The sequence below is a fragment of the Neophocaena asiaeorientalis genome, unplaced genomic scaffold, assembly GCF_003031525.2.
Source record: "Neophocaena asiaeorientalis asiaeorientalis breed wild unplaced genomic scaffold, Neophocaena_asiaeorientalis_V1.1 scaffold62, whole genome shotgun sequence".
Classification (NCBI taxonomy): domain Eukaryota; kingdom Metazoa; phylum Chordata; class Mammalia; order Artiodactyla; family Phocoenidae; genus Neophocaena; species Neophocaena asiaeorientalis.
The window spans coordinates 5112772-5129547 of NW_020175191.1; the positions used below are offsets into that span (position 1 = coordinate 5112772).

At 40.9% G+C, this 16776-nt stretch overlaps 1 protein-coding gene across 3 annotated transcripts in view; it reads left to right on the forward strand.

The window, feature by feature from the left end:
* Nucleotides 1–216: 216 nt before the first annotated feature.
* TTF2 (transcription termination factor 2) overlaps nt 217–16776 on the forward strand; it is a 39953-nt gene continuing 23393 nt past the window's right edge. For 2 of the 3 annotated variants that reach the window (XM_024764785.1, XM_024764787.1), the window contains exons 1-7: nt 217–277; nt 357–459; nt 2888–2974; nt 12496–12562; nt 13376–14371; nt 14688–14802; nt 15136–15321. In XM_024764785.1, the coding sequence (XP_024620553.1) occupies nt 250–277; nt 357–459; nt 2888–2974; nt 12496–12562; nt 13376–14371; nt 14688–14802; nt 15136–15321 (1582 nt within the window). In that variant the 5' untranslated portion in view covers nt 217–249. The remainder of the gene's footprint in view (nt 278–356; nt 460–2887; nt 2975–12495; nt 12563–13375; nt 14372–14687; nt 14803–15135; nt 15322–16776) is intronic. The other variant, XM_024764786.1, reaches the window with a different exon arrangement.

A 16776-nucleotide genomic window follows, 5' to 3' on the forward strand; every position in this document is an offset into this window, starting at 1 on the left:
TGGTTCCCCACTCCGCCCCCTCGCCTCATTTTTGATTTCGGCGCGCCGCGAGCCTAGGTTGGAGGTGAGCACACTTCCCGTCTGATTGTAGCTAGGGTGGGTGGGGCTAAGGCCGCGGCGGTGAATTATGGGGGTTAAGACTACAGGAGGTGGGTGACGATTGGTTCCTGAATGAGGAGGGCGGAGTAAAAGGCGGAAGCAGGCGTTGGGGGTGGGGGTGGTTTCGGGGAAGAGGAAAGAAGCAGTGGGATGGAAGTAGTTGGGTGTCCACAGCACGGTAGGAGGTCAGGGTGGTAGGGTCCTTCGGGGTCTGTCAGCCTAGCGTGGCGTAATCATTGTTGACCTTCTCTCCTCAGGGACCTTATGTTTTCTGAAGACCGGCGTCCGAGATGGCCCGAATAAAGGAAAGAGCTTCTACGTGTGCCGGGCGGACACATGCAGCTTCGTGCAGGCCACCGAGTAGGTCTCGAGCTGGGCACGATTCCCTGCGACTGCGCGTGGCCTCCCAGGAGTCGTCTCCGGCTCCCCGCTTCCCACAAGGACTAGGAGAGCTGGGACCCCTGGTCTGCGGAGCCAGGGCCCTTTAAGTAGTTGGTAATCCCAGGAAAGCGTGGCATGTTAGGGACACGCTCCGCCACGGCTTCCTGTGTGACCCAAGGCTGGTTACTTTCCCTCTCTGGGCCGCCAATTCCCTAACTTATAACATGGAGGATTGGCTACATCTGGATCCTTCTGGTCCTTTTCAGTTCTGGGTTTCTGTTCACCAGTCAGGCCTTGACCCTCCCTTCTCCTGCTTGAACATTACCCCCTTCCCATTTAAGTGAGGCATACAGGCATAGCAGAAATGAACTGGTGCCAGCTTTGCACTCGTTTTAGGCCGAACTGGTTTTTATTTATTTATCTTAAATTTTTTATTTATTTATTTAGTTTTGTTTGCATTGGGTCCTCGTTGCTGCACGCTGGCTTTCTCTAGTTGGGCAGAACGGGGGCTACTCTTCGTTGCGGTGTGCAGGCTTCTCATTGCGGTGGCTTCTCTTGTTGTGGAGCACAGGCTCTAGGCACGCGGGCTTCAGTAGTTGTGGTGCATAGGCTCAGTAGCTGTGGCGCATAGACTCAGTAGTTGTGGTTCATGGGCTCTAGAGCACAACAGGCTCAGTACTTGTGGTGTATGGGCTTAGTTGCTCCGCAGGATGTGGGATCTTGGCGGACTAGGGCTCGAACCGGTGTCCCCTGCATTGGCAGGCAGATTCTTAACCACTGCGCCACCAGGGAGGCCCTCCAGCTGGTTTTTAAATGTTTGAAGTTAGAACACTCTGGTAGTCAGATTAACAGCCCCCTTTAAAAATAGTATTCTCTGCATTTAAGTGGTGAGATTGATATTCCAAAGAAACAAATTACTTTAGGGATATAAGCTGAAAGAAACATCAGAAATCTGATTCAGCAGTCTAGTTTTTTTACAAAGGTGAAAGCTGAGACCCAGAAATATTAAGCATCTTCTTTGAAGTGAGGAAAGTTAATACTGTTCTCATAAAGTGTTGTTAATGTTTTCACAGTACCAAGTGTCCACAGTTTCTATGTGAAATTTTAAACTGTCACATCATTATGCATTTTTCCTGCTTTCTACTTAACTTGGTTTAGAAAAGGTATTTTTCTACGTATGTAAGGCACATAATGGATATCAATACTAGAAAATAAAGTATTTTTTCAACACATACATTAACTTCTCATGTTTCCCCCAAATGATTTAGATGATTTGTGTTTTTGTTATGCTTTGAAACTAAGTTGAAGATTTTTTACCCTTTTTCAGATTTAGAAAATAAATTTTTAGAGAAAATATTTTCTTAGCCTTCCAGTAAGTTTTTACATTTGAAAGAAATTACTGGGATCCAATTTAATTAAATACAAAGTGACTCTATTTAAATCAGTGTTAAATCTTAATATAGAAGGGACCAAACAAAAATACTCAAGCTATCAACACCATATCATTATGGCAGAGTTTACTGTTTAATTTCTGATATATATATGGAGCTTCTTAGGTTCAGTACCTAGCTCAAGTTTCATGAGACATGAAAGCCCATTCAGATTTGTAGGAGTTAAACATTAATAGAAGCATAAGATTTGGTTTCAAGTGAAGAGAAAAATGTCCTTATATAGCTTACCATTTATAAGAACATATTGCTAAAAAAAAAAAAAAAAAAAAAAAAAAAAAAAAAAATTTTTAAAAAAAAAAAAAAAAAAAAAAAAAAAAAAGAACATATTGCTATACAAACTAGTACAATAATATTTGATATGAAGATGGTTATTTGATAAATTCGACCTCTTTGGAATGTCTAGTAACCAGAATATAAGCAAAAAGACAAAGAAAATGCCACAGGTCATGTGAGACTGCTTTAGATCTTCACTCTCAAATGTTATACATAAATTCTTTCATAGTAAGAAGTTGGAAGGGAGGAGTTGAACTTATGCCAACCAAGCATGAAGCAAATTAGTAGAGTGTGTTTGCAGAGTTGGCATGTGAACAACACTGAGTGACAGCTAACAGGTTATCAGGAAAAAGGATGATGGAAGAACCTGGGGAAAATTCACAGCTTGGAGGTATCGCATTATAGTGGTCGCATAGCACAGCATCATTTTAAACTTGAGTCCTCAGGAAAAAGATAGGTATATTTACTGTCATATTTTATTTGGAGGCATGAGAAGAGATGAAAGCTGTGGGCCCTTTCCCCAGAGGAATGCACATAGACATAAAAGTGTGGGGGATTTACAAACCCAGTAGAGGTCATACATGGACCCTTAAGTTTAAAACCCATATTCTGGATTTAATTTTAGGATATTGACCTCTATTCTTTGCCTCCTAAAACAAAATTTCAATTTTTTTTCCCTCTAGCATTCCTGTTTCTCATTGTTTATTGCATGAGGACTTTGCGGTAGAGCTTCAGGGTCTGTTTCTATCACAGGGCAAGAAAGAATACAGGTAAGTGTCTAATAGGAACAGCTAAGTGTATTTTTGTTTTGCTTGGCCTGGTGGGGTTACAGTCAGGTGTTTTCCTAGGATTGACTATTCTTTAAAAGTCATTAAAAAACAAACGGTATTTCTATATATATCGAATACCTTTTGGGCTGTCACTTCCTAACTTCTGAGCTACTGGTTAATGTGAGAAGCCTGACTTCCGGTTAATTTCTGGATAAACTGCTCTACCTCCCTCCCTCTCCAGCTCTCAAGTAGCGAATTTAACATCAGCCCACCAATGGTCATTAACTTGTACTAACTCATCAACTTTCTCATTCTGGTAGTACAACGAGGTAATGTGTAAAAATGTCTAATGTATGTTAAGTACTCAATAAACGCTAGTTTCCCTTTTATGGGAACTCAGAGAAAGGGCAGAGAAGTCTATATAGGTGGCAGATATTTGTCATGAGTATTGAAAAATAAGTAGGAATTCGCTAGGGGCAAAAAAGAGTCATATTTAACAGATCAGTATCCTGCATTAGTGTACAGGGGCATGAAGTAATTGCAAGCATTTGGTTCAGTAGTAGTTTAGCACATATTTGAGTGGAGACTTCAGAAGATAAGACTGGCCAGGAAGGCAGGGGCCAGATGTAATGTTTTTATATGATATTCTGTGCAGTTTGGAATTTATATATTCTAGATCAATTTTTCCCCCCAAGTATAGGCATTCAAGTACCATCGTCACAATTTTTACATAACTGAAAACTGCCTGTACTACTGTATTTCTTAACTGAGTTATGCATGCAGTAAGATGCACAGTTCTTTTAAGTGTTCAACCGGTTGAGTTTTGAGAAAGGTATATACCCATCCTTATAACCAAGATCCCAGTCAAAATATAGAATATTTATTTCCGTTACCCCATTAAGTGCCATTGGATCCCTTCTAGTTAATCCCCCCACCCACTGTAGCCAATCATTGTTTTGATTCATGTATGTATTCTTTTGTATCTGGCTTTTATGTAACAGTATCTGTGAGATTCATCCATGTGGTTGTGTGTATCAGTAATTCATTTTTTTAAAATAAATTTATTTATTTTTTGGCTGTTTTGGGTCTTCGTTGCTGCGCACGGGCTTTCTCTACCTGTGGCGAGCGGAGGCTGCTCTTTGTTGCGGTGCGCGGGCTTCTCATTGCGGTGGCTTCTCTTTGTTGCAGAGCACGGGCTCTAGGGCATGCAGGCTTCAGTAGTTGTGGCATGCAGGCTCAGTAGTTGTGGCTCGCGGGCTCTACAGCACAGGCTCAGCAGTTGTGGCACATGGGCTTAGTTGCTCTGCAGCATGTGGGATCTTCCTAGACCAGGGATCGAACCCATGTGTCCTGCATTGGCAGGCGGATTCTTAACCACTGCGCCACCAGGGAAGTCCCCAGTAATTCATTCTTTATTATTGCCCAGTTGAATTCCATTTTATGAATACCATTTTGAATACCATTTATGAAGACCATTTTGTTTCATGTGGTTTTTTGCCATTTCTGTATATCTTCTTTGATGGAGTATCTGTTTAAAATTTTTGCCCATTTTTTAAATTGAAATTTTTTTTTTTTTTAAATTGAAATTTTTAAATGACATAATTGTAGAGTCACAAGCAATTAAAAGAAATATTGATAGTACAGAGGGATCCTCTGTAGACTTTACCTAATGGTAACATTTTGCAAAATTTAGTATAATATCGTAACTAGGATATTGATATTTATGTTGATAATCCACTGATCTCATTTGTAAAGATAGTTTTACTTGTACTAATTTGTGTGTGTACATATACATTTAGTTCAATACAACTTTATCAAGTGTAGTTTTGTGTATTCACTGCAACAGTCAAGATATTGAGTGGTTCCATTACCAGAGGATCCTTCTTGTTGCCCTTTTATAACCACATCCACCTTCCTCGTTTCCCCCTGTTCACCCCTGCCAATTATGAACCTGATCTACAGCTCTAAAATTTTGTCATTTCAAAATGTTACATACATGGAATCATACAGCATAACTTTGGGGGATTTTTGCCTATTTTTAAAATTGAGTTGTCTTTTGTTATTGAGTTGAGAGAGTTCTTTATGTATTCTCTGTAGAAGTCCTTTGGTGGATATATGGATTGTGAATGTTTTCTCCCAATCTGTGGCTTTCATTTTCTTGACTATCTTTTGAGGTGCAGAAGCTTTTCATTTTATGAGGTCCAATTTATCATTTTGTTATGGTTTGTGCTTTTTGTGTTCTCTGAGAAATCTTTGCCTACCTCAAGATCATAAAGTTCTCCAGTGGTTTCTTCTAGAAGTTTTATAGTTTTTTTTTTTAATGGCTTTTTTGTTTAGTCTATGCTCTACCTCATATTATCAATAATTTGGGGTACCTCATGAGATTCAAACTGAGCTTCATTTAATTTTTCATATAGTAATGAATGAATGTCATTCAATTGTTTCAGCACCATTTTTTGAAGACTTTCCTTTCCCCATGGAAACGCTTGGCACCTTTGTTGAAAAATCGGTTGACCACCACGTGGGGGTCTATTTTTGGACTTGCTAAGCTCTTCCATTGATCTATTTGCCTAACCTGACAAGATCAGATAAGGTCATGTGAATCCAACTTTCCTTTTCAAGATTGGCTATTCTAGGTCCTTTACATTTCCATATAAAATGTAGAATCGACTTTTAAAATTTCCTCAGAAAACTCAGTTGGGATTCCATTGAACCTATGTAGATGAGTCTGGGGAGAACTGACATCAATATTGATCTTCCAGTTTATGAGCATGGTATATTATTTATTTATGACTTTTAAAATTTCAGCATTATGGAATAGTTCTCGTTATAGAGTACTATACCCTTTTGGTTAAATTTAGTCCTCAGTGTTAACGTTTTTTGACACTGTTGTAAATGGAATTTTTTTTTTTTTGGCTGCACCATGCTGTTTGTGGGATCTTAGTTCCCCAACCAGAGATTGAACCCTGGCCATTGGCAGTGAAAGTGCAGAGTCCTAACCACTCGACTGCCATGGAATTCCCTATAAATGGAATTTTTAAAAAATTCACTTTTCTGTTGTTTTTTGCTAGTACTGTGGTGCCAGTAAGCCTCTAGTACGTGAAGTTAGGATGTTCTCCTTCACACACTACTGGGGGCCCCGAATCATACAGAGATATTGTTCTATGTGGTAGGAAGGCGCCAAAGAACTTTATTCAATTTACATTGAAAGAAGAACTATGGAAGTTAGATTAGGAAGTGAAGGCAGTGGAGGCACGGAGCCCACTGAACTAATAGTTGCTATTGAATGCCTACTACGTGGCGTGTTCTTTACCTCTTATCTTCATAGAATCTGCTGTGAGAGGTTTCAATATCCCTGTTGTATAGACAGATGAGGAAACACTTAGAGAGGTTAGAGAAGGAATCTGAGGTGCCATGGTTATGATGTGGCATCACTGGGATTTAAGCCTAGGTCTAACCAACTCCAGGCACACCCACCTTCTCTAAGTGAAAGATGGGTTTGGATTGAAGCCTTGGCAGTGGAGTTGGGTGCACTTAGACTGGAGAACACTTGCTGAAATGGATATGGCACGTTTCCTGGTAGGGTGTTTAAGCACGTTTAAGCATGTTCTTTCCTCCATTTACTCAGCTGGGACAGTGGTCATGGTAGCCCCGACTTCACTCAGTTGTGAGGGTTCACTGAGGCCGTGTGTGTGGTGCACTTAGTCTGGCATTCGGCACGTGGTCAGTGCTCAGGAAATGGTTGCCTAGTTGGGTTTATGGATGATGAGTTTACCATTAAGCAAGACAAGGAAGGAAAGGTAACATCAGTAGAGGATGGCTAACACATACAGCTTTGGACTCATTGTGTCTTATGTATGTATGAAACCAGCTAGCAAAGTGAGTGGGCAGCTCCGAAGAAAGGTCTAAGCTGAAGACAGAAGTTTGAGAACTTGTCTCTAATATTCTTCACACTAGGTAGATGAGGCTGAGAGGTGATCATTATTTTAAAAATAGAAAAAGAATGCTTGAATGTATTTCTTTTAGTCCAGATCTAGAACACTTATTAGGAGGTACTTGAGCTTTAAAAAGCTTGTTTTAGGACAAATAAAATACAGTTCTACAACAAATTAAAAACAAAGCAAAAAATCCAACAAGTACCCTGATAGGTGGTACAGGCTGGAAATTTAAAAAGAAACAGGTAATGTGTCTATGGATGATGACTTCCTTAGCAGACAGTAAGGCATTTAGCCAGAACCCCTATACTCTGGAGGACGATGTCAGGGAGTACATCCTTTCCTTCCCCAAAACTGGGTTTTCTTTTCAGGAACTTAAAGTACTTTACATGCTTGAATTGATACCATTATGTTTAACGCTTAACCTAGCTAGGAGACAGGTGTAGCAGAGTAATGCAGGGGAGGTATAAACCAAAGTAGGACTAAGATGCCCATTTTTGTTACCTTGGAGTAAAGCCACTTTTGTGTGTAGTTCTCTAACTAAACACCAGATGGTACCACTCACCAGTGTTTGACTGACCCTCAGCCACGAGCATTTTTAATGCCCAGTTTATGGGCATTAAAGAAAACTATGATAGTCCCTCGGTAGAACCAGAGGGAACAACCCTTGCTTTGACGTTAATGACATGGCACACGTTGATATACAGATGTTGGGCATTGTCATCCAGCTCCTGAGTTCATGTTCTCTCCCCTCTCTCTCTCTCTTTTAGCTTTCATTCTCAAGGATATGGGGTCAAAATAGATGGTAATATTCTTTTGTCTGTAGTTGGGTAAAACCAACCAGTTATTTTATTTCTTTAAATAACTGGTTGTAGTGGGATGTTCAAAATACTTCATTTTTCATACCACTTGAATCTTTGCATGTCTAGGAAACTCCTTGTATGGTTGGTTACTGGGTAGAATTGACATGCAGGTTATTTAACCCAGTGATGATTACCTAGGCTGATGACGGAGAGGCAGTTGGGCATGAACCAGACCCATGCCGAAGGACCTCAGGCCCAGCAACCCATGAAGAACTCCACTCAATAAAGCCAGGACTTTTACTAGGTGCTGTAGAGTGTCGTGCACTGCGCTGTATCATAGAAGTAATCCTTGTGTGGAGAGGATATTAACCCTTTGTAATATGTGTAGAAATTACTTTTGCCAGTTTGCCTTTTTTTTTTTTTTTGCGGTACGCGGGCCTCTCACTGTTGTGGCCTCTCCCGTTGCGGAGCACAGGCTCCGGACGCGCAGGTTCAGCGGCCATGACTCACGGGCCCAGCTGCTCCGCGGCACGTGGGATCCTCCAGGACCGGGGCACGAACCCGTGTCCCCTGCATCAGCAGGCGGACTCTCAACCACTGCGCCGCCCGGGAAGCCCCCTCAGTTTGCCTTTTGTCTTGTAATTTCACCTACAGTATTTTTACTATATGGAAGTTTAATACTTTTATGTAGTCAAATTACTAAATCCTTTCTCAGCTGCAGGATTTTGTCATTCCCTTTTCACTTTAGGATTACAAAAATATTCATCTCCATTTTTTCCTAGAACATTTACAGTTTCATTCTTTTTTTTTTTTAATAAATTTGTTTACTTATTTATTTTTGGCTGCGTTGGGTTTTTGTTGCTGCGTGCCGGCTTTCTCTAGTTGTGGTGAGCAGGGGCTACTCTTCGTTGTGGTGCTCAGGCTTCTCATTGTGGTGGCTTCTCGTTGCGGAGCACAGGCTCTAGGCATGCGGGATTGAGTAGTTGTGGCACACGGGCTCAGTAGTTATGGCTCACGGGCTCTAGAGCGCAGGCTCCGTAGTTGTGGCGCACGGGCTTAGTTGCTCCGCGGCATGTGGGATCTTCCAAGACCAGGGCTCGAACCCGTGTCCCCTGCATTGGCAGGCGGATTCTTAACCACTGCGCCACCAGGGAAGTCCTACAGTTTCATTCTTTACATTTTTTGTTCCATCTTGAATTTTTGTGTAAAAGGATGAGGTAGAAATCCAGCTTTATGTTTCTCCGTTGCTGCATATATAGATGTGAACCCATATTTCTAAGGTCCCTGTGACACAATTGGGATAAGAGGCACATGGAGGTTGGCGAGCAGTCCGATCTGCACATAGAGTGCTATATTGGATGTGTTCAAGTGCCAGATGCTTCTGTGACTGTAAGACTAACAGTAGGAGATTAAGGCTGATGAAGGTTACTGAGAAAGTGGAGGAACTGAGACTTGGATTTGCCCTTGAATGACCTCTTGCTGGTTTCTTCATCATTATTGTTCATAACCTATGTCCTGGAAAATAATTAATGAATATACTGTAGAAATTATGCTCTTTTTTCATAGTGGAATCAGTATTTGCTTTCTCTATGAGAATATATTTCCACTGCTTTCTCTGTTGATTTACAATTTAATAAATGTAACAAACTTTTTATCCTAAAAGCAGAGAAGCCCACCCAGATTGATTTTAATAAAAATGTAAGTAGAAGCATTTTTGCACTGTGCCTAGCACATAGTTGATGCTCAGTGTGTGTTGTTTTCTTTCCTCTTTCTCCAAATCTTGCCCTTCTCCTAAAAGTCTTTGCGGCGTGGGCTTTAAAACAGATACTATAAAATATTCTTTCAGTAAAGGTTTCAAGTACTTGATACACTTTCAACAACAGCAGGAATTTGTTCTTGACTTATTTTCATAAGTAGTAGTACTCCTTAATAGTAGCCAGTACTTTGAATTTTCATGCATTCAAGGCATTTCAGAAATTTTCAGAACTATATGTTCAATATAGTATCCTATTGCAGTAAGAAAAATTAGAAACCAATACATGTTTTTTAAAATTGTGAGCTTGAATGGGAAAACTGTGAGTTTGTATGAGAGGGGCTGGTCCTGTTTTCTTTTTAACTTGACGTTTATGGAATACTTGTCCATTTTGGGGCTTGTTATCTTTGCTTCTATGTCCAAGTGAAGCATGGCGTTGAGGGGTCGTGACCTGCTCAGGGTTTGTTTTTGAGTTAGGACTCAGACTGTTGTGATTACTGTTGTATATCACGGTACTAATTTAAGAAGTTTGAAAAAGAACAAGAAATTAAACGGAAAGAAAGCAGAAAGAAGGAATTAGTGCAGGTAAAACAAATTTAATGAGTTAGAAAGCAGCAAAAAGAGAACTAATAAATAAAACCTAGAAGCTAATTGATGAAGAAAAACAATGAAGGCTCTAATCCACAGTATGAGATATAGATAGTTGCCTTACGGATATATTAAAACACACGTGAAATGACATATACAAAAGGTTATTCGTTGTGATATTGCTTTTAATAGGAAAGAATTGGAAACAACCAAACTGGCCCCATCAAGAGGGTCTGGTTAAATAAATAATGGAACATCCTTATAGTGGAAAACTGCAGCTGTGTAAAAAACTGTGCAGCTGTAGAAAAAAAAAAAATATATATATATATGGAAGTCCTTTATGTATATGTTTTTATAGAAAAATCTCCAAGACATTGTTAAGTTTTAAAAAAAAAAAGCAAGCAAGGTATTTAGAGAAGGAAGAAATAAAATATTATATTGATCTGAATATGCATTAAAACCATCTCTGGAAAGGCAAACAAAAAAATTAATGAAAATGGTTACTTGGGAGGGATGTGAATGGAACATATGAGGAGGGGGTGCTTTTCACTGCCATTTTACACTTTTTGATTGAGTATATTACCTATTTAAACAATTAAAATATGTTATTTTAAAAGCTCTTATTTAACTGATTACATGTTTTTGAGAAGTCATTTGGGGTAAGGAAAAAATCAGTAGGTTCTATTTAATTCAGCAGTACTTAACTATTATGTACAAAAGGCGAAGCTTAGTTACGAATGAAGAGATCATATATGGTTATAGCCTTCTGGTTGCTGAAAATATAGGTGGGCAGACAGGCAGATACAAGTGTACTACAGCTACATACAACAAAAATAGAGAAGCAGTACAATGAATGAACAGGGCAGGGGATGTGGGAAAACCTTGCAAAGGAGGTATGTCTTGAACTAGGTGTGGAGGGACCTGTAGGACTATGACAGCTGGTGATGGGGTAATGGTGGGCAAATAGGGATAAGGAGGACATCCTTTGGATGGAGGATGGTACACATGCAAAGTCCAGTAGGATGGAGAGTGCGTGGCTTAGTTTGAGGATGGGACAGGGTAGCCATTTCTGGATAGCTGGAGTATAGGTAGTGTTTGTGTGAGCAGGGACTGTCTTGCACTGGGATGTAAGTCTGTATTCAGTCTTTTTTTTCTTAGTGGAAAATTGGAAAAATATACAAAATTAGAATAATACAGCACATGAGCTTCAACAATCACCAATTCATGGCTAATCTTGTTCCATATATACCCTACCCACTCCACCCCCCAGCTCCTGCCATATTTGGAAACAGATCCCAGATAATGTCATTTCTTCTGTAAATATTTCAGTGTGTAGCTCTAAAAGATATGAACTATTTTTTTTTAACCAGGTGGAGTACAGATTTCTAGTAGATTCATAAATGTTATAAATAGTTTATTTTTTGGTAGTTTTTGTTCATTTGCTTAAGTCAAGATCTAAATAAGGTCCACAGATTGCAGTTGATTGATAGGTTTTTTAAGTCTCTTAAGTAGGTTCCTCCCAATCTTTTTTTCTCCCTTGTGATTTACTTGTTGAAGGAATCAAGTTGTTTATCTTAATAGCATTTCCCACTGTTAAGAGTTTGCAGATTACATCCCCTGGTCTAGTTTTATGTGTTCCTCTGTTGTTTGTATTTCCTGTAAATCGGTAATTGGATCCAAGTTTGACCAGATTCAGGTTAGTTTTTGTTTGTTTTGGTTTGGCTTGTTTTTTTTTTAAATTTATTTTTGGCTGTGTTGGGTCTTTGTTGCTGCGTGCAGGCTTTCTCTAGTTGTGGAGAGCGGGGGCTACTCTTCATTGTAGTGGCTTCTCTTGTTGTGGAGCACAAGATCTAGGCATGCAGACTTCAGTAATTGTGGCACGTGGGCTCAGTAGTTGTGGCTTGCAGGCTCTAGAGCGCAGGCTCCGTAGTTGTGGCGCACAGGCTTCGTTGCTCCACGGCATGTGGGATCTTCCCGGACTAGGGCTCGAACCCATGTCCCCTGCCTTGGCAGGCAGATTCTTAACCACTGCGCCACCAGGGAAGTCCGTGGCTTGGTTTTTTTGTTTGTTTTTACTTTATGGGAAGTATTATGGCTTCCCATTAGGGACACATAATGTCTGTTTATCTCCTTTTTTCTGATTTTAGCAGTCCTTGCTGATCAGTGTTCCCATGTCAGTTATTCTGTAGAGTTAAAAGAATAAATCTATGAATACCCTCTGGTTACCATGACATCTGTATCCTTTCAGTTCTCAGCTCTTATAAATATCCTGTGAGATAAAGAACTTTTAACTGTCGTACATATAAGAGTAATTGGTTTCAAGTGACCTTTGGAAGCTGGTATCAAATAATTGTAAGATGTTTTCTTGGGTTAAAAACAAATTTATCTCTTGTTTTAATGTATTTTCACAAATTTGATTATTTCTGTTTTATACTTCATTAGGTTATTCTTCCGATGTGTTAGAAGTAAGGCAGAGGGGAAGCAATGGTGTGGAAATATCCCATGGCAGGTAGGAATTATTCATCTGTTTTCAAACCTGACTATTAAGATTGTTTAATCTGTGGGATCGCCTGAAAAGACCCTGAAGTCCGGTATAAACTGGTTTTCATTGTACTATCTCTGAAAGACAGTTCTTTTCTTTAAGCATGGTAGACCTTGTTGGGACTCTTAATTCAAAGGACCATTTGGGTCTTAAGTATAGTTAGTATCCTGCTATTTAGGGAAAAAATTAAATTTACTTGACTAACTTCAGCATGTTTTTATAGACTGATATCTATTTGATGTTGGTATAAGCTGAGTATAATTCATAAGCTTCTAGAATGTGAGAATTAGGAGAGACCCTACAGAAATCCAGTACATGAGGAGCTAGACTGTACAAGGTCATGAAACTTGTTTTTGTAGGGAGATAGCTTGGACTTAAGATTCTGGATTTGCACCGTGAAACCTTCCAAAGCCAAAATCAAAGCAAGTATAGGGTACTGTTTAAGTTTTGGGAAAAGTTCATCTTGAGAGAATAGTTTTTCATGAAAAGTATACATTGTGGCTATTGCTATCATTAAAACACTTTGACTTGGTCACTACTGTTCCTTGAGGCCTGGAAAAGCAGTGATCACGGACAGAGAAGGAACCAAGCATTGAAAGTACTGTTAAGAAACGAATTCTTTGTGAGTTTGGCAGTCCTTTCTAGAGGGAGAAATGATCCTAGGAACATTCAGAAAAATTGGACTGCTTTTACTGTGTTTCCATTTCCGCTGAAAAAAGGTATTCTAGATGTTAAGGTTGCTTCAATATTTTATATTAAGATTATTTCCTTTGCTTTTAGGATCCTAATTCCGAAGAACATTCTGTAACCAGTAAGTCTCAGCATGCCTCTGAGATATCTCGTTATCCTTCCAGCCAGCAGAGAAACCCGTTCAAGTTAATTGACAAGAGTCAAGAACCATCCCTCCGGAAGCAGTTCATCAAAGGTGAAGATGAGGAAAAGACAGCTGATAAGAAGCAAAGGGAAAAGAGAGATCCACTCCTGGATCAAAAGAAGGAACAGAAGCCTGAATCTAAGTGCTGGATGGAGAAAGATCTCTCATCTGGCCTGGTGGTAAAGGAAAAACAATCGGCTGTTCAAGAGACGCAGCGAGGGGAGAAGACAGAGTTTCATAGTGCTGCAAAGGAGGTTGAAGGGGTGCACAAAAGAAACCTTTCTGAGACGAAATCCAAACAGGTCCGTGGGAATGAGCTGAGAGAACCATCTGCATCTCAGGAGAGGTCAAATGGTGAGAGGCATTCTCTCCAAAAAGAATCAGAACCTCCAAGGGAAAAGGAAACTCAGCCTTTGCCTCGAATTGTTCACAGTCAACACCCAATAAGCCAGTCCCTGAAAGGGGGACACCTCAGCAAGGAGCACCCCAAGAGCTGGGAGGCTAGAGAAACAAAGGCAAAGAATGACACAAGCACGCAGACCCTCCATAAAATTCTGCTCCAGGGCCATTTGCAGGCACAGCCGGAGACCCGGGGCACGCCCGCTCCAAAGGGACCGGCTGCTCAGCCTGCACCGCTGGCCGCAGGGCACCCCCAGGGAGAGATGCGAGACGCCGATACAAGCAGTGGTGACGGTGAGGAAGATGATGTTGTTTTTGTTTCCTCTAAGCCAGGGAGCCCCTTGCTCTTTGACTTGACTCTAGACTCACAGAAGAACCTTCAATTCCCTGGTCAGAGTGTGCAAAGAAAAATTTCTCCTGACTCAGGCGTTTCCAAGAAGGGAGAATCTTCAGACCCAGAAGCCCAACGTGTGTACCTCACAACACAGCTGAAACAAAAGAAGGTACTACTGACCTGTGTTTTGTTTGTAAGTTTGGAGCATTGCTTGCTGTGGGCAGATAAGGGACACCACAAACAAGTTAAATATATTAACGTGAGAAAGGTTTTAGTGGTGAATGTTTAGTTTCTGCCTTTTGCTATGTTTATATTTTCAGGCTTGGTAAGTCACGTGGGTTTAGAAAGAAAAAAGTTTCTGGTTTTCACACATATAGTTAAAAGACCGTGATTTCAGAGTTTTAGCATTTTAGGCTATTTTAATCTGAAGCTATCTTTCTAATGACTTGAGAGGAGTGACCCATGTTATAGGATCTGTTTTCCAGAGCACATTGGCATCTGTGAACATCCAGGCTCTTCCAGACAAGGGTCAGAAGTTGTTCAAGCAACTTCAGGAGCTGGAGGATGCGCTGAGTGCCCTGGCCCTCTCCCCAGAGCAAGGTAAAAGGGGTTCTGCCCCCAGTCCCGCAGTTTGCATGAACTTCAGGAGACGTTCGAGAGGCGTTTCAATAAAGAATAGGTTGACTCATTCACTTGCTCATCTTGTTATCTGTCACTGAGCTTCCTTTATAAGTTATACCTGTGATTTATAAAAACTTCCCCCTATTTCCTGTGGACTCAAGTCTTTTTCCCATTGTTTAAGAAATGGTTTAAATGCTGTGCTCTCTCAGAAGTCTTCCCCAGCTCATGGCGATCCCCTCTCTTGACCTCACCTCATGCGTAGAATTCCTTCACTTTTCTGAAGTGTAATCTGTTCTTCCCTTGTTTTTTGAGCAGGCACTAATGAGAAGAGTAACACTCAAGTACCACAGCAGAGTAACTTCACCAAAACGACCACTGATCCTCCCCACTTGGTGCCTCCCAAACCCCTGCAGGGCCGGGATCTCCAGCCTCTGGGTTGTCTAGGACTGACGGCTGCCCGCCAGGAGGCTGCTGGAGGGTCTGATCGGTGCTGTGGAGGTGAGATCCGAGGGCCTGGCCCTGGTGGGAACTGCTACACCTACGAGTTAAATGCTGCCTCGTAGATACCTTTGTAACCATGAAAAGGGAGAAACCATTCTGAGTTGCCTGTGTGGTAGAGCTTGTGATGCTCAGCTAAGTTTATACACAGCGTAATTTAGATCTTTGTGAGGGCTGAGACTGTCTGCCCTGTTCAATGACCTTGTTCACGGTCCTTGATCGGTCGGCCCGGTGGTCGGCGTATGGGAGTCATCCAGTAAATGTTTGTGAATGAAAACTTGAACTCGTATCATGATGAGGGAGGCAGGCCAGTGGATATGTTTCTAGTCCTGTGTGTGTGCGTGTGCGTGCGCACTGAGGTAGAGCAGGGGCCTATGCGACCGTGACCAGTACACTCAGAGAGCAGCACCACCCGATTTAAATGAGTGTTTCCATCCTGAACTCTGCAGAAGACAATGAATCCAGAAGCACCCGCAGAATGAAGAGCCCAGGTAGAGCCTCAACTATGTAATATGATTGGTTGGTTTGCTGACCAGGACACAGGACCTCGAGTGGGCTGGCAGCGAGGAGAAAAGCTAAAGCCAGTTTTCCCCCAGCTGAGAACTGCTCGAGATATAGGGAGGGAAAAGGAGAGAAAAAAGAAAACAGGAGGAAAGGAGGGGAGAAAGGTTGGAGGGCAGTAGTCAACAAGCGGGTGAGGAATAGATGGGGTGCCAGATGAAGCAAAGGTCTCTTTGAAAGGGCACAGAGAAAACATACTTACATGTATGAAATAGATAAACAACAGGGACCTACTGTATAGCACAGGGAACTATACTCAATATCTTGTAATAACCTATAATGGAAAAGAATCTGAAAAAGAACAATATATAAAGAATATGTGTGTATGTAACTGAATCACTTTGCTGTACACTTGAAACGAACACAACATTGTAAATTAACTATACTTCCATTAAAAAAAAAAAGAAAAAAAGTACTTGGTCCAGTGGCACAGCATAGCTATGCTCCAGACTGTTTGAAGAACATTGCTGTGTGACAGCGTCATTCAGTAATCACCATGGTGATGGAGTTGCCTAGAGAAATTAAGTTATGGTGGATTATTAAGGTAAGAAGTTATGTAATATGTTTAGGAAAGAATTCCATGAAAATACCTTTTCATTTAAAAACATTTTAACATTTAAGTCAATAATTAATTTTTGTTTGTCTTAGAAATCTCTTATTTGGATACTTCATCCCTAAACTTGCAACCAGCTAAGGTGCTTGTGTTTATTAATGAACTTCAGTAGAAGTTCTCTGTGTAGAATGAGTGGGCTCCAGCACTCAAGTATTATATTCTCGGTGCTGTGCAGGCAGCATGGGACGCACACTGTAGGGGCTGTCTCTCCCTGTCTGCCTAAACTTCGGCAGACTCCCTGTTGCTCAACCTCTTCTATTGCTGGCTTTTCTTCTTTGCGT